Source organism: Pseudophryne corroboree (genome assembly GCF_028390025.1).
Source record: "Pseudophryne corroboree isolate aPseCor3 chromosome 3 unlocalized genomic scaffold, aPseCor3.hap2 SUPER_3_unloc_24, whole genome shotgun sequence".
NCBI classification, from domain to species: domain Eukaryota; kingdom Metazoa; phylum Chordata; class Amphibia; order Anura; family Myobatrachidae; genus Pseudophryne; species Pseudophryne corroboree.
Window position 1 is genome coordinate 1,177,426 of NW_026967513.1, and position 18,624 is coordinate 1,196,049.

The 18,624-nt window shown below is 46.2% G+C and overlaps 1 protein-coding gene and 1 pseudogene across 1 annotated transcript in view; one reads left to right on the plus strand and one right to left on the minus strand.

Annotated features, from left to right (window-relative positions):
* Nucleotides 1-18,624, minus strand: part of LOC134983786 (zinc finger protein 850-like) — a 197,181-nt pseudogene that overhangs the window by 58,544 nt on the left and 120,013 nt on the right.
* LOC134983787 (zinc finger protein 585A-like) overlaps nt 1-18,624 on the plus strand; it is a 197,291-nt gene that overhangs the window by 18,976 nt on the left and 159,691 nt on the right. The window contains exons 2-5 of the mRNA XM_063949422.1: nt 5,544-5,691; nt 13,097-13,288; nt 15,591-15,669; nt 15,789-15,886. Of these exons, the coding sequence (XP_063805492.1) occupies nt 15,636-15,669; nt 15,789-15,886 (132 nt within the window). The 5' untranslated portion in view covers nt 5,544-5,691; nt 13,097-13,288; nt 15,591-15,635. The remainder of the gene's footprint in view (nt 1-5,543; nt 5,692-13,096; nt 13,289-15,590; nt 15,670-15,788; nt 15,887-18,624) is intronic.

Consider the following 18,624-nt stretch of genomic DNA (forward strand, 5'->3'; position numbering starts at 1 on the left):
TTGTGTTGTCACACAGGTTGTGTTACATATTCTCTCAGCATGTGGCTGTGTATTTTTCATGCCGTTGGCTGGTGTTCTATCGAATGCCACGTTCTGCGGTACGTTCGTGGTGTGAGCTGGTATGACACTCACCGTGTTTACACAATAAATTATTTCCTCGAAATGTCCGTCTCCCTGGGCATAGTTTCTAACTGAGGTCTGGAGGAGGGGCATAAAGGGAGGAGCCAGTTCACACCCATTCAAAGTCTTATAGTGTGCCCATGTCTCCTGCGGATCCCGTCTATACCCCATGGTCCTTACGGAGTCCCCAGCATCCTCTACGGACTAAGAGAAAAGGATTTACCGGTAGGTATTAAAATCCTATTATTATTATTATTATTATTATTATTATTATAATACAGGGGGAGCGGACTGTGGTGTCCTGTTATTAATATTATACAGAGGGAGCAGCCTGTGGTGTCCTGTTAATAATAATAATAATAACAGGACTGCTCCCTCTGTATAGTAATAACAACAACAGGACACTACAGGCTGCTCCCCTTGTATAATAATAATAATAATAATAATAATAATATTATTATTATACAAGGGGAGCAGCCTGTAGTGTCCTGTTGTTGTTATTACTATACAGAGGGAGCAGCCTGTGGTGTCTTGTTGTTGTTGTTGTTGTTGTTGTTATTATTATACAGGGGAGCAGCCTGTAGTGTCCTGTTGTTGTTGTTGTTGTTGTTGTTGTTATTATTATTATACAGGAGAGCAGTCTCTGGTGTTCTATTATTATTATTATTATAATACAGGAGTAGCAGCCTGTGGTGTCCTGTAATTATTATTATTATTATACAGGGTGAGCAGCCTGTGGTGTCCTGTAATTATTATTATTATTATTATTATTATACAGGGTGAGCAGCCTGTGGTGTCCTGTTATTATTATACAGGGTGAGCAGCCTGTGGTGTCCTGTAATTATTATTATTATAATACAGGAGTAGCAGCCTGTGGTGTCCTGTAATTATTATTATTATTATTATTATTATTATAATACAGGGTGAGCAGCCTGTGGTGTCCTGTAATTATTATTATTATTATTATTATACAGGGTGAGCAGCCTGTGGTGTCCTGTTATTATTATAAAGGGTGAGCAGCCTGTGGTGTCCTGTAATTATTATTATTATTATTATTATACAGGGTGAGCAGCCTGTGGTGTCCTGTAATTATTATTATTATTATTATTATACAGGGTGAGCAGCCTGTAGTGTCCTGTTGTTGTTATTATTATTATTATTATTATACAGGGTGAGCAGCCTGTGGTGTCCTCTAATTATTATTATTATACAGGGTGAGCAGCCTGTGGTGTCCTGTTATTATTACACAGGGTGAGCAGCCTGTGGTGTCCTGTAATTATTATTATTATTATTATTATACAGGGTGAGCAGCCTGTGGTGTCCTGTTATTATTATACAGGGTGAGCAGCCTGTGGTGTCCTGTTATTATACAGGGTGAGCAGCCTGTGGTGTCCTGTTATTATTATACAGGGTGAGCGGCCTGTGGTGTCCTGTTATTATTATACAGGGTGAGCAGCCTGCAGTGTCCTGTTATTATTATACAGATGGAGCAGCCTGTGGTGTCCTGTTATTATAGTGTTCCTTCTAGGCTGTCTCAGCAGGGTGCTGCCCCCTGCCCTGTCTCGGTGCACCCTGCAGGACCATAAATCGCCCCCTTGTATACAGAATGCAGCAGGCAGAGCGCAGGTTACAATGTTGTCGTCTACTCCTTGCCCACCTCTGAAATTGGAACACAATTTCTATCCTTAGAGAACTGGATGGCAGAGGAGGCACTGTAATAACACAGCACTCTGATAAAGAGGGAAAGAACAGGGAAAGCAGTGAGCATGTACTGCTTACAGTATTTCCCGAGTAGAACAGACTTATTTTTTTCCTATATATTTTAACCCATTGTATAACTTTTCTGTTTTATAAAACATAGAAGACTGGACATATACAGTATGTTTCTCAGTACAGATGTTAGGGGTCTTATATGTATGTATGCATGGGTATATGATTTACTAAAGGCAAAATGTATGTACAAAAACTATAAACATATACGCTATGCTTTGTGTGCAAAGCGTCACATCAAAAATGTGCCCTTCAAAATAAAACTGTGCCCTTCAAAATAAAAATGTGCCCTCTTCAGTGCTCAGCACCCTGCCTAAAAATATCCTAGAGTGAACACTATATTATAATACAGGGGGAGTAGCCTGTGGTGTCCTTTTATTATTATTATTATTATTATTATTATTATTATACAGGAGGAGCAACCTGTGGTGTCCTATTATTATTATTATTATACAGGAGGAGCAGCCTGTGGTGTCCTATTATTATTATTATTATTATTATTCAGGGGGAGTAGCCTGTGGTGTCCTATTATTATTATTATTATTATTATTATTATTATTATTATGGAGGAGCAACCTGTGGTTTCCTGTTAATAAAGACATGTTATTATTTTTATACTGGGGTGCAGCCTTTAGTGTCGTTGTTGTTATTATTATTATTATTATTATTATTATACAGGGTGAGCAGCCTGTGGTGTCCTGTAATAATAATAATTATTATTATTATTATTATTATTATTATACAGGGTGAGCAGCCTGTGGTGTCCTGTTATTATTATACAGGGTGAGCAGCCTGTGGTGTCCTGTTATTATTATTATTATTATTATTATACAGGAGTAGCAGCCTGTGGTGTCCTGTTATTATTATACAGGGTGAGCAGCCTGTGGTGTCCTGTTATTATTATTATTATTATTATTATTATTATTATTATTATTATTATACAGGGTGAGCAGCCTGTGGTGTCCTGTTATTATTATACAGGGGGAGCAGCCTGTGGTGTCCTGTTGTTGTTGTTGTTATTATTATTATTATTATTATACAGGGTGAGGAGCCTGTGGTGTCCTGTTATTATTATCATTATTATTATACAGGGGGAGCAGCCTGTGGTGTCCTGTTATTATTATTATTATTATTATTATTATTATTATTATTATTATTATACAGGGTGAGCAGCCTGTGGTGTCCTGTTATTATTATACAGGGGGAGCAGCCTGTGGTGTCCTGTTGTTGTTATTATTATTATTATTATACAGGGTGAGCAGCCTGTGGTGTCCTGTTATTATTATCATTATTATTATACAGGGGGAGCAGCCTGTGGTGTCCTGTTATTATTATTATTATTATACAGGGTGAGCAGCCTGTGGTGTCCTGTTATTTATTATACAGGGTGAGCAGCCTGTGGTGTCCTGTTATTATAGTGTTCCTTCTAGGCTGTCTCAGCAGGGTGCTGCCCCCTGCCCTGTCTCGGTGCACCCTGCAGGATCAGAAATCGCCCCCTTGTATACAGAATGCAGCAGGCAGAGTGCAGGTTACAATGTTGTCGTCTACTCCCTGACCACCTCTGAAACTGGAACACAATTTCTATCCTTAGAGAACTGGATGGCAGAGGAGGCACTGTAATAACACAGCACTCTGATAAAGAGGGAAAGAACAGGGAAAGCAGTGAGCATGTACTGCTTACAGTATTTCCCCAGTAGAACAGACTTATTTTTTTCCTATATATTTTAACCCATTGTTTAACTTTTCTGATTTATAAAACATAGAAGACTGGACATATACAATATGTTTCTCAGTACAGATGTTAGGGGTCTTATATGTATGTATGTATGTATGTATGTATGGGTATATGATTTACTAAAGGCAAAATGTATGTACAAAAACTATAAACATATACGCTATGCTTTGTGTGCAAAGCGTCACATCAAAAATGTGCCCTTCAAAACAAAAATGTGCCCTTCAAATCAAAAATGTGCCCTTCAAAATAAAAATGTGCCCTCTTCAGTGCTCAGCACCCTGCCCTAAAAATATCCTAGAGTGAACACTATTTTATAATACAGGGGGAGTAGCCTGTGGTGTCCATTATTATTATTATTATTATTATTATTATTATTATACAGGAGGAGCAACCTGTGGTGTCCTATTATTATTATTATTATTATTATTATTATTATTATTATTATACAGGAGGAGCAGCCTGTGGTGTCCTATTATTATTATTATTATTATTCAGGGGGAGTAGCCTGTGGTGTCCTATTATTATTATTATAGAGGAGGAGCAACCTGTGGTTTCCTGTTAATAAAGACATGTTATTATTTTTATACTGGGGTGCAGCCTTTAGTGTCGTTGTTGTTATTATTATTATTATTATTATTATTATTAATAATTTTATTATATGTAATTGTGGGGATTGAAAATATTGCTCAAATTCTAAGATATATTAAAGCAAGGACCATAATAACCCTGGCATGTGTAACAGGTGATAATTGGAGCAGTATGAAGCAAATGTATATCACACTCCTGGAAGTGTCACTGTGACATCACTTATATCTATTGTAATAATACAGGGACATGACTGCGGAGGTTATGGGGTCTGGGATAGTCATTTTGACGTCACTTATATATATATAGAAATAATACATGGACATGACTGCGGAGGTGAGGGGATCTGGGAGTGTCACAGTGACATCACTTATATCTACAGTAATACAGGGACATGACTGGGAAGGTAAGGGGATCTGGGAATGTCACAGTAACATCTCTAATATCTATAGTAATAATACAGGGACATGATTGGGGAGGTGAGGGGGACCTGGGAGTGCCACAGTGACGAGAGAAAAAAAGTAGACTTCTTTGTGGGCGCACTCTTGTGAAGAAATAATGAGATATTCTCAAAGAATAAAACTTAACTTTTATTACAAATGATTAAGAAATTATTCAATCTCCCGAGAACAAATAATGTCTCTTGCCGCCTTTCCCCTGCCTGTCTCCTGTCGCCTTTCCTCTGCCTGTCTCTTGCCGCCTTTGTCCTGCCTGTCTCTTGCCGCCTTTGTCCTGCCTGTCTCTTGCCACCTTTGTCCTGCCTGTCTCTTGCCGCCTTTCCCCTGCTTGTCTCTTGTCGCCTTTCCCCTGCCTGTCTCCGGCCACCTTTTCCCTTGTGTGTCTCCTGCAACCTTTCCCATGCCTGTCTCCTGCCGCCTTTCCCCTGCCTGTATCCTGCCACCTCTGCTACACCATCAGCTGGATGTGTGAAACCTGAGGTCACGGAGACTGTAAGCTGCAGCTCCATGAATGAGGCCATGAAATTTCCCTCAGGAGACCCTGTCCCTTCACAACCAATTCTCACCCTTACACCACTTCATGGCTGCAGCCATACTCGTCTGACAACTCAGGACACCTAGAGCACATGCTCCGTACGGGTCGTGCACATGAGTGGTATACCGAACATCAGTTCATTGTGACTCCACCCACAATAGCGCTACACTCTAGATCAGGCCCACTATGTAGTACAGCCTTATGGGGCTGGGTCACCAGAACCTCGGAGACACTGACCAGGACTCTATGGCTGTGGGGAAATAGGAGACTTAATGACCACTCTATTCCATATTTACTATGTTACATGTGCAATATGTTTTATGTATTACATTTATTCCAGAAACTCTAGCTGTGAGGAACGGAGTCTTTATTACACATCACATGTTCTGTATTCTCTCTGACTCACCGAGGATGGACAAGACAGGAGTCACAGGACTGAGAGGATAATAAATATCACCCTGGAGATCATCTACCTGCTGACTGGGGAGGTGAGTGAATCTGGGAACGTCACATTGACCTTTTATCTATAGTAGTAATACTGGGACATGACTGGGGAGGTGAGGGGATCTGGGAGTGTCACAGTGACCTTTTATCTATAGTAATACAGGAACATGACTGGGGAGGTGAGGGGGTCTGGGAGTGTCACAGTGACCTTATATCTATAGTGATAATACAGGGACATGACTGGGGAGGTGAGGGGATCTGGGAGCATCACTGTGACCTTATATCTATAGTAATAATACAGGGATATGACTGGGGAGGTGAGGGAATCAGAGCATCACAGTGAGGTCACATATCTACATGTTTTGCAGGTCTCCTCACAGACTCACAAGTGAAATAATTAGCTCCACCTGTGGACCTTTTAAAATGTGTCAGTGAGTAATTAATACACCTGTGCACTTGCTGGGTTACCTGCAAAACATGCACTGTGTGGGGTCCCGAGGACCAAGTTTGAGAACCACTGATCTATAGTAATAATACAGGATCATGACTGGGGAGGTGAAGGGATCTGGGAGCATCACTGTGACCTTATATCTATAGTAATAATACAGGGACATGACTGGGGAGGTGAGGGGATCTGGGTGCGTCACTGTGACATCACTAATATCCATAGTCATAATACAGGGATATGACTGGGGAGGTGAGGGATTCAGAGCATCACAGTGAGGTCACATATCTATAGTAATAATACAGGGATGTCACTGGGGAGGTGAGGGGGTCTTAGACCATCACAGTGACATCACTTATATCTATAGTAATAATACAGGGACTTGACTTGGGAGGTGATGGGATCTTGGAGCTTCATAGTGATGTCACTCATCTATAGTAATAATACAGGGTCATGACTGGGGAGGTGAGAGGATTTTGAAGCGTTACTGATAAGTAACTTATATCTATAGTAATAATACAGGGACTTGACTACGGAGGTGGGGGGATCTGGGAGTGGCGCAGTGATGTCACATATCTATAGCAATAACACAGGGGCATGACTGGGGAGGTAAGGGGATCTGGGATCGTCACAGTGGCATCACATATCTATAGTAAATACAGTGACATGACTGGGGAGGGAAGGGCATCTGGTAGCGACGCAGTGATGTCACATATCTATAGTAATAACACATGGACATGACAGGGGAGGTGAGGTGATCTGGGAGTGTCACAGTGACATCACTTATCTCTATAGTAATAATACAAAGACATGACTGGGGAGGTGAAGGGATCTGGGAGCATCAATTTGACGTCACATATATCTATAGTATTAATACAGGGACATAACTGCGGAGGTGAGGGGTTTGGGAGCGTCACAGTGATGTCACTTTTGTCTATAGTAATAAAACGGACATGACTGGGGAGGTGAGTGAATCTGGGAGTGTCACAGTGACATCACTTATATCTTTAGTAATAATTCAGGGACATGACTGGGGAGGTGAGGGGGTCTGGGAGCGTCACAGTGACATCACTTATATCTAAAGTATTTATACAAGGACATGACTGGGGAGGTGAGGGAATTGGAGCGTCATAGTGAGGTCACTTATATCTATATTAATGATACAGTGATGTGACTGGGGAGGTGAGGGGGTCTTGGAGCCTCACAGTGACATCACTTATATCTATAGTAATAATACAGGGACATGACTGAGGAGGTTAAGGGATCTTGGAGCTTCATAGTGACGTCACTTATTTCTCTGACGTCCCAGTGGATGCTGGGGACTCCGTAAGGACCATGGGGAATAGCGGCTCCGCAGGAGACTGGGCACAAAAGTAAAGATTTAGGACTACCTGGTGTGCACTTGCTCCTCCCCCTATGACCCTCCTCCAAGCCTCAGTTAGATTTTTGTGCCCGAACGAGAAGGGTGCACACTAGGTGGCTCTCCTGAGTTGCTTAGTGAAAAGTTTAGTTTAGGTTTTTTATTTTCAGTGAGACCTGCTGGCAACAGGCTCACTGCATCGAGGGACTAAGGGGAGAAGAAGCGAACTCACCTGCGTGCAGAGTGGATTGGGCTTCTTAGGCTACTGGACACCATTAGCTCCAGAGGGATCGAACACAGGCCCAGCCATGGAGTCCGGTCCCAGAGCCGCGCCGCCGGCCCCCTTACAGAGCCAGAAGCAAGAAGAGGTCCGGAAAATCGGCGGCAGAAGACATCCTGTCTTCACCAAGGTAGCGCACAGCACTGCAGCTGTGCGCCATTGCTCCTCAGCACACTTCACACTTCGGTCACTGAGGGTGCAGGGCGCTAGGGGGGGGCGCCCTGAGCAGCAATTAAAACACCTTGGCTGGCGAAAATACATCACATATAGCCCCCAGGGCTATATGGATGAATTTTAACCCCTGCCAGAATCCATAAAAAAGCAGTAGAAAAGTCCACGAAAAAGGGGCGGAGCCTATCTCCTCAGCACACTGGCGCCATTTTCCCTCACAGCTCCGTTGGAGGGAAGCTCCCTGGCTCTCCCCTGCAGTCACTACACTACAGAAAGGGTTAAAAAAGAGAGGGGGGCACAATATTAGGCGCAGTATTAACAATACAGCAGCTATAAGGGGAAAAACACTTATATAAGGTTATCCCTGTATATATATATAGCGCTCTGGTGTGTGCTGGCAAACTCTCCCTCTGTCTCCCCAAAGGGCTAGTGGGGTCCTGTCCTCTATTAGAGCATTCCCTGTGTGTGTGCTGTGTGTCGGTACGTTTGTGTCGACATGTATGAGGAGGAAAATGATGTGGAGGTGGAGCAAATTGCCTGTAATAGGGATGTCACCCCCTAGGGGGTCGACACCTGAGTGGGTGAACTGTTGGAAGGAATTAACAGTGTCAGCTCTTTACAAAAGATAGTGGTTGACATGAGACAGCCGGCTACTCAGCTTGTGCCTGTCCAGACGTCTCATAGGCCGTCAGGGGCTCTAAAGCGCCCGTTACCTCAGATGGCAGATACAGATGCCGACACGGATACTGACTCCAGTGTCGACCGTGAAGAGACAAATGTGACTTCCAGTAGGGCCACACGTTACATGATTGAGGCAATGAAAAATGTTTCACACATTTCTGATAATACGAGTACCACCAAAAGGGGTATTATGTTCGGTGAGGAAAAACTACCTGTAGTTTTCCTGAATCTGAGAAATTAAATGAGGTGTGTGATGAAGCGTGGGTTTCCCCCGATAAAAACTGATAATTTCTAAACAGTTATTGGCATTATATCCTTTCCCGCCAGAGGTTAGGGTGCGTTGGGAAACACCCCCTAGGGTGGATAAAGCGCTCACACGCTTGTAAAAACAAGGGCTCTACCCTCTCCTGAGATGGCCGCCCTTAAGGATCCTGCTGATAGAAAGCTCGAGGGTATCCTAAAATGTATTTACACACATACTGGTGTTATACTGCGACCAGCAATCGCCTCAGCCTGGATGTGCAGTGCTGGGTTGGCGTGGTCGGATTCCCTGACTGAAAATATTGATACCCTAGATAGGGACAGTATATTATTGCTTATAGAGCATTTAAAAGATGCATTTCTATATATGCGTGATGCACAGCGGAATATTTGCCGACTGGCATCAAGAGTAAGTGCGTTGTCCATTTCTGCCAGAAGAGGGTTATGAACACGACAGTGGTCAGGTGATGCGGATTCCAAACGGCATATGGAAGTATTGCCTTATAAAGGGGAGGAGTTATTTGGGGTCGGTCTTTCAGACCTGGTGGCCACGGCAACAGCTGGGAAATCCACGTTTTTACCCCAGGTCGCCTCTCAACATAAGAAGACGCCGTATTATCAGGCGCAGTCCTTTCGTTCCCATAAGGGCAAGCGGGCAAAAGGTTCCTCATTTCTGCCCCGTGACAGAGGGAGAGGAAAAAGGCTGCAGAAATCAGCCAGTTCCCAGGAACAGAAGCCCTCTCCCGCCTCTGCCAAGCCCTCAGCATGACGCTGGAGCTTTACAAGCGGACTCAGGCAGGGTGGGGGCCCGTCTCAAGAATTTCAGCGCGCAGTGGGCTCACTCGCAAGTAGACCCCTGGATCCTTCAGGTGGTATCTCAGGGGTACAAATTGGAATTCGAGACGTCTCCCCCTCGCCGTTTCCTAAAGTCGGCTTTAACGACGTCTCCCTCCAACAGGGAGGCAGTTTTGGAAGCCATTCACAAGCTGTATTCCCAGCAGGTGATAATCAAGGTACCCCTCCTGCAACAGGGAAAGGGGTATTATTCCACACTGTTGTGGTACCGAAGCCGAACGGCTCGGTGAGACCGATTTTAAATCTAAAATCTTTGAACACTTACATACAGAAGTTCAAATTCAAGATGGAGTCACTCAGAGCAGTGATTGCGAACCTGGAAGAAGGGGATTATATGGTGTCTCTGGACATAAAGGATGCTTACCTTCATGTCCCAATTTACCCTTCTCACCAAGGGTACCTCAGGTTTGTGGTACAGAACTGTCACTATCAGTTTCAGACGCTGCCGTTTGGATGGTCCACGGCACCCCGGGTCTTTACCAAGGTAATGGCCGAAATGATGATACTCCTTCGAAGGAAGGGAGTTTTAGTTATCCCTTACTTGGACGATCTCCTGATAAGGGTAAGATCCAGAGAACAGTTGGAGGTCGGTGTAGCACTATCTCAGGTAGTGTTGCGGCAGCACGGTTGGATTCTCAATATTCCAAAATCACAGCTGGTTCCGACGACTCGTCTTCTGTTCCTAGGGATGATCCTGGACACAGTCCAGAAAAAGGTGTTTCTCCCGGAGGAGAAAGCCAGGGAGTTATCCGAGCTAGTCAGGAACCTCCTAAAACCGAGCCAAATCTCAGTGCATCAATGCACAAGGGTTCTGGGAAAAATGGTGGCTTCCTACGAAGCAATCCCATTCGGCGGATTCCACGCAAGAACTTTCTAGTGGGACCTGCTGGACAAATGGTCCGGGTCGCATCTTCAGATGCATCAGCGGATAACCCTGTCACCAAGGACAAGGGTGTCCCTCCTGTGGTGGTTGCAGAGTGCTCATCTTCTAGAGGGCCGCAGATTCGGCATTCAGGACTGGGTCCTGGTGACCACGGATGCCAGCCTTCGAGGCTGGGGAGCAGTCACACAGGGAAGGAATTTCCAGGGCTTATGGTCAAGCCTGGAGACATCACTTCACATAAATATCCTGAAGCTAAGGGCCATTTACAATGCTCTAAGCTTAGCAAGACCTCTGCTTCAAGGTCAGCCGGTGTTGATCCAGTCGGACAACATCACGACAGTCACCCACGTAAACAGACAGGGTGGCACAAGAAGCAGGAGGGCAATGGCAGAAGCTGCAAGGATTCTTCGCTGGGCGGAAAATCATGTGATAGCACTGTCAGCAGTATTCATTCCGGGAGTGGACAACTGGGAAGCAGACTTCCTCAGCAGACACGACCTCCACCCGGGAGAGTGGGGACTTCACCCAGAAGTCTTCCACATGATTATAAACCGTTGGGAAAAACTCGACAGGTATTGCGCCAGGTCAAGGGACCCTCAGGCAATAGCTGTAGACGCTCTGGTAACACCGTGGGTGTACCAGTCAGTGTATGTGTTCCCTCCTCTGCCTCTCATACCCAAGGTACTGAGAATTATAAGATGGAGAGGAGTAAGCACTATATTCGTGGCTCCGGATTGGCCAAGAAGGACTTGGTAACCGGAACTTCAAGAGATGCTCACGGAGGATCCGTGGCCTCTACATCTAAGAAGGGACCTGCTCCAACAAGGACCCTGTCTGTTCCAAGACTTACCGCTGCTGCGTTTGACGGCATGGCGGTTGAACGCCGGATCCTGAAGGAAAAAGGCATTCCGGATGAAGTCATCCCTATCCTGATCAAAGCCAGGAAGGATATAACCGCAAAACATTATCACCGCATTTGGCGAAAATATGTTGCGTGGTGCGAGGCCAGTAAGGCCCGACGGAGGAATTTCAACTGGGTCGATTCCTACATTTCCTGCAAACAGGAGTGTCTATGGGCCTGAAATTGGGGTCCATTAAGGTTCAAATTTCGGCCCTGTCAATTTTCTTCCAAAAAGAACTAGCTTCAGTCCCTGAAGTTCAGACGTTTGTAAAAGGGGTACTGTATATACAGCCTCCTTTTGTGCCTCCAGTGGAACCTTGGGATCTCAATGTAGTTTTGAGTTCCAAAAGTCACATTGGTTTGAACCACTTAAATCTGTGGAGTTAAAATATCTCACATGGAAAGTGGTCATGCTGTTGGCCCTGGCCTGGGCCAGGCGCGTGTCAGAATTGGCGGCTTTATCCTGTAAAAGCCCTTATCTGATTTTCCATTCGGACAGGGCGGAATTGAGGACTCGTCCTCAGTTTTTCCCTAAGGTGGTTTCAGCGTTTCACCTGAACCAACCTATTGTGGTGCCTGCGGCTACTAGGGACTTGGAGGACTCCAAGTTGCTAGACGTTGTCAGGGCCCTGAAAATATGTTTCCAGGACGGCTGGAGTCAGAAAATCTGACTCGCTGTTTATCCTGTATGCACCCAACAAGCTGGGTGCTCCTGCTTCTAAGCAGACTATTGCTCGTTGGATTTGTAGTACAATTCAGCTTGCACATTCTGTGGCAGGCCTGCCACAGCCAAAATCTGTAAAAGCCCATTCCACAAGGAAGGTGGGCTCATCTTGGGCGGCTGCCCGAGGGGTCTCGGCTTTACAACTTTGCCGAGCAGCTACTTGGTCAGGGGAAAACACGTTTGCTAAATTCTACAAATTTGATACCCTGGCTGAGGAGGACCTGGAGTTCTCTCATTTGGTGCTGCAGAGTCATCCGCACTCTCCCGCCCGTTTGGGAGCTTTGGTATAATCCCCATGGTCCTTACGGAGTCCCCAGCATCCACTAGGACGTCAGAGAAAATAAGAATTTACTTACCGATAATTCTATTTCTCGTAGTCCGTAGTGGATGCTGGGCGCCCATCCCAAGTGAGGATTGTCTGCAATACTGGTACATAGTTATTGTTACCAAAAATCGGGTTATTGTTGTTGTGAGCCATCTTTCCAGAGGCTCCTCTGTTATCATGCTGTTAACTGGGTTCAGATCACAAGTTGTACGGTGTGATTGGTGTGGCTGGTATGAGTCTTACCCGGGATTCATAAATCCTTCCTTATTGTGTACGCTCGTCCGGGCACAGTATCCTAACTGAGGCTTGGAGGAGGGTCATAGGGGGAGGAGCCAGTGCACACCAGGTAGTCCTAAATCTTTACTTTTGTGCCCAGTCTCCTGCGGAGCTGCTATTCCCCATGGTCCTTACGGAGTCCCCAGCATCCACTACGGACTACGAGAAATAGAATCATCGGTAAGTAAATTCTTATTATCTATAGTAATAATACAAGGACATGACTGGGGAGGTGAGGGGATCTGGTAGTGTATATATTGATATTTGATGTCTCCACCATTACACAGGATTACACAATAGTGAAGAAGACATCCAATGAGTGTGAGACACCCAGCAGCCATCCCCGTGTTTCAGGAGGACTGAGTAGAACCCAGAGCCCCATCACGGTGCCTCCACCTCACTCACTGACACATGAGAAACACAATGACCAGAAGATCCTGGAACTCGCCAACAAGATCATTCAGCAGCTGACTGGAGAGGTGACTGCTGGGAATGGGGCATTATACAGTAATAACGGGGGACGTGTCTGGGTGATGACTGGAGAGGTGGCTGCTGGGAATGGGACATTATATAGTAACACCAGAGGATGTGTCTGGGTGATGACTGGAGAGGTGACTGCTGGAAATAGGACATTATACAGTAACACCAGGGGACGTGTCTGGGTGATGACTGGAGAGGTGACTGCTGGTAATGGGACATTATACAGTAACACCAGGGGATGTGTCTGGGTGATGACTGGAGAGGTGACTGCTGGGAATGGGACATTATACAGTAACACCAGGGGACTTGTCTGAGTGATGACTGGAGAGGTGACTGCTGGGAATGTAACATTATACAGTAACACTGGGGGATGTGTCTGGGTGATGACTGGAGAGGTGACTGCTGGGAATGGGACATTATACAGTAACACCGGGGTGTATGTCTGGGTGCTGACTGGAGAGGTGACTGCTTGGAATGGGGCATTGTACAGTAAAACCGGGGGATGTGTCTGGGTGATGACTGGAGAGGTGACTGCCGGGACTGGGGCATTATACAGTAACACCGAGGGGCGTGTCTGGGTGATGACTGGAGAGGTGATAGCTGGGAATGGGACATTATACAGTAACACCAGGGGATGTGTCTGGGTGATGCCTGGAGAGGTGACTGCTTGGAATGGGGCATTATACAGTAACACCAGGGGATGTGTCTGGGTGATGACTGGAGAGGTGACTGCTGGGAATGGGACATTATACAGTAACACCAGGGGACGTGTCCGGGTGATGACTGGATAGGTGACTGCTGGGAATGGGGCATTATACAGTAACACCGGGGGATGTGTCTGGGTGATGACTGGAGAGGTGACTGCTGGGAATGGGGCATTATACAGTAACACCGGGGTGTATGTCTGGGTGCTGACTGGAGAGGTGACTGCTTGGAATGGGACATTATACAGTAACACCAGGGGACGTGTCCGGGTGATGACTGGAGAGGTGACTGCTGGGAATGTAACATTATACAGTAACACTGGGGGACGTGTCTGGGTGATGACTGGAGAGGTGACTGCTGGGAATGGGACATTATACAGTAACACCGGGGTGTATGTCTGGGTGCTGACTGGAGAGGTGACTGCTTGGAATGGGGCATTGTACAGTAACACCGGGGGATGTGTCTGGGTGATGCCTGGAGAGGTGACTGCTGGGAATGGGACATAATACAGTAACACCAGGGGACGTGTCCGGGTGATGACTGGATAGGTGACTGCTGGGAATGGGGCATTATACAGTAACACCGGGGGATGTGTCTGGATGATGACTGGAGAGGTGACTGCTGGGAATAGGACATTATACAGTAACACCAGGGGATGTGTCTGGGTGATGACTGGAGAGGTGACTGCTGGAAATGGGACATTGTACAGTAACACCGTGGGATGTGTCTGGGTGATGACTGGATAGGTGACTGCTGGGAATGGGACATTATACAGTAACACCAGGGGACGTGTCTGGGTGATGACTGGAGAGGTGACTGCTGGGAATGGGACATTATACAGTAACACCAGGGGATGTGTCTGGGTGATGACTGGAGAGGTGACTGCTGGGAATGGGACATTATACAGTAACACCAGGGGATGTGTCTGGGTGATGACTGGAGAGGTGACTGCTGGGAATGGGACATTATACAGTAACACCAGGGGACGTGTCTGGGTGATGACTGGAGAGGTGACTGCTGGGAATGGGACATTATACAGTAACACCAGGGGATGTGTCTGGGTGATGACTGGAGAGGTGACTGCTGGGAATGGGACATTATACAGTAACACCAGGGGATGTGTCTGGGTGATGACTGGAGAGGTGACTGCTGGGAATGGGACATTATACAGTAACACCAGGGGATGTGTCTGGGTGATGACTGGAGAGGTGACTGCTGGGAATGGGACATTATACAGTAACACCAGGGGATGTGTCTGGGTGATGACTGGAGAGGTGACTGCTGGGAATGGGACATTATACAGTAACACCAGGGGATGTGTCTGGGTGATGACTGGAGAGGTGACTGCTGGGAATGGGACATTATACAGTAACACCAGGGGATGTGTCTGGGTGATGACTGGAGAGGTGACTGCTGGGAATGGAGCATTATACAGTAACACCGGGGGATGTGTCTGGGTGATGACTGGAGAGGTGACTGCTGGGAATGGGACATTATACAGTAACACCAGGGGATGTGTCTGGGTGATGACTGTATCACTGTGTGTGTCAGGTGCCTATAAGGTGTCAGGATGTCACTGTCTATGTCTCCATGCAGGAGGGGGAGTATATAGAGGAACACAGGGGTCTGTATAAGGACGTGATGATGGAGAATCACCGGCCCCTCACATCACTGGGTAAGAGGAGACTGTCATGTATTGTACAGGGGAGAGCAGGTATGGGGACCCCCTATATACACACATCATCTGATAATCACATATATACACTGTACTCAGTCTCTGTGTGTCTCCTACAGATGGGCCCAGTAACAGAGATATCCCAGAGAGATGTCCCCGTCCTCTGTATTCCCAGGATTGTACAGAGGAGAATCACAGGATCCCACAGGAGGATCAGGTAGGTGGGATTTAGGGTCTCCCTAATATACCAAAGTGACTGTCACTATATAATGTGTAGAGGAGCTGTGTGTATTATACACTGATATTATACTGTTTCACCTCAATTTAATCAAACATTATGCAAATGCCATTGTGTTTCTCTTTCATCCACTAGGGGACACTGGTGTCTTATACAGTATAAATATAAGTATATATATAAATTATACTTAATCTAAAATTAACATTGTGCACGCTGCTGCCTCCAGGCTTCCTGTAACTTATGTCCTGGCAGACTAGCAGCGCAGCTCCCCCGCCGCGCCCACTTCTTTTATACACACAGCGAATGCTCAAACACTCCCTGGCCGGCTTCTACTCCCGCTGCATGTCAGCTCCCCCCCCCCCCCCTCTACATCGGAGGGAGACGCATCGCGGCTGTCAGCGGCAGCATCCTCACATACAGCGGGGACGCGCACTGACCTCCCGCCGCACGCTGAAATGGTCTCTAGCTCTCTCCCACCGCCAGCGGAGGGAGACACAGCGCGCCTGTCAGTAGCAGCATCACACACACTACGGGCGCTTGGGAAGTGGGTCGACCGCTCGCTCAGATGATCTCTCGTCCCTTCCCGCCGCCAGCGGAGGGCTGAGGGTGACGACAAAGGGGGAAATTAATAGAAACTGATCCTCTTGCTAGTAAGTCCGGCCTGGGGCAGCCGTTAAGGGGGTAGAGTGACCCTAGGAAGGACCCAGAGAGCCTTAGTAATAAATATTTATTAAATAAATGGCGGCCATTTTTAAATGAATAGAGGCGCCAAAAGGACTCTCTCAGGCGTTATTACCTTTAGAATAGACGGGCTTCCTGGCCGGTCAGAGCAGAGGGACGGGTTATTATAATAGAGCAACTGCTCCCTCTACTGGACATTTGTATTTAGGACTCTCTCAGGCGTTATTACCTTTAGAATAGACGGGCTTCCTGGCCGGTCAGAGCAGAGGGACGGGTTATTATAATAGAGCAACTGCTCCCTCTACTGGACATTTGTATTTAGGACTCTCTCAGGCGTTATTACCATTAGAATAGACGGGCTTCCTGGCCGGTCAGAGCAGAGGGGCGGGTTATTATAATAGAGCAACTGCTCCCTCTACTGGACATTTGTATTTAGGACTCTGCTGCAATGGATTTTCAATGGATTCTGACAGGCATTTTTATGCTTTAGATTTTCAAGGGACTTCTAAACAAAAGATCCCGATGAAATGATGGGAACGACTGGATCACAACCCCGACCTCAGAACTGAAATACAGTTGGGTGTGTGAGGGTTGCAACGAGGCTGGTGATATTATTATTATAAATTGTTATTTTTTGTTTTGTGTGTAGTGTTTAGAAAGATCCAGCTAGGGGGATCCAGTGTACCTTTACTCCCATCACCCATTACCGTCTTTCTGTTCCTATTATAAAGGGGGGAAGCACTGAGGAGCGCTCTATGGGGTACGGCTTCAAATGTCGCCAACACTAAGACTTATTATGTTTCCACAAAATGTAGTAAGATGAGCAAGGGTGAGCGGCTCCTGGGTATGCGTTGCCTGTCTAGTTAAGGGCGTCCAGCACGGGAGGAAGGCTCCGCCAAGGTCATGGGAGCAAGCCCTAACAGGTATTTCAAAGGAAATGTCAGAATCCCGCAAACAGCAGTCGGAAAGGACTGAGGGATTCTCAAAGACTATGGAGGAATTTCTGATTTAAATTAATCCCTCCTGCGCAAGCATAAAGAAATGCGAACAAGTCGATTAAGAGAACCATCCTCATCTTACACGAAGGAGGAAGAAGGTCTTATTATAGATAAAGAGGCAAGATACTGAAGTCTGCCTTAGATCAGGAGTTTAGATTCCCTTATAGAAGCGGTTATAGAGACCCTTGCAGCAGGCAAGAATTTGGAATTTATAATAATTTGGATTATAGGATTCTCATAACAAATGTCAGTCTCAGAGGTTGGGGAAGCTGTCCTAGAGTCCCACCACTTTCAGGGCAAATGGACTTTACTGGAGAGAGGGTTACCAATAACCATTCTCGAACTGAGAAGCAGTTTACAATTCGCTTCTCTTAGCCGAAGATATAGTCAATGGTCAACAGTGAACCGGAAAGCAGATTATCACAGTCGCCAGGACTGCATCCAGGCGAGCGGTGCTTACACAGATCTTCGACATGATGGTGAGTAGATGGTGTCTACCTCAGGTGGACCTGATGGCATCTCGACAAAATCATTAGCTGCCCAGGTATGTGTCCAGAAGAAGAGATCCAGCAGCAGAGGAAGTGGACACGCTGACACTTCCTTGGTGTTACAGAAGGGTTTACATTTTTCCGCCTTTCACACTCATACCCCGAATTCTCCAAAAAGGGGTAATACGAGAGCGAGTATGGGCAATTCTCATAGCACCAAGTTGGCCCCGTAGAGGTTGGTACTCGGACTTACGGGGGATACTAGCGGAGGACCCTTGGCAGTTACCTCGAAGGGAGGACCGGCTATATCAGGGGCCGTTCCTCCACTCAGACCTGAACAGGCTACGTTTAATGGCGTGGCTGTTGAGACCCGGATCTTAAGAGTGAGAGGTATACCAAGAATGGCTATTCCTAAAGATGATCGCTGCTCAAAAGCCGGTGACACCCATGTACGACTGCAGACATTAGAAGAAGTACATGGACTGGTGTTAGGAACATGGGTAGAATTAGACGAACGTCCACTTACCCAGACTTCTACTTTTCACTCCAG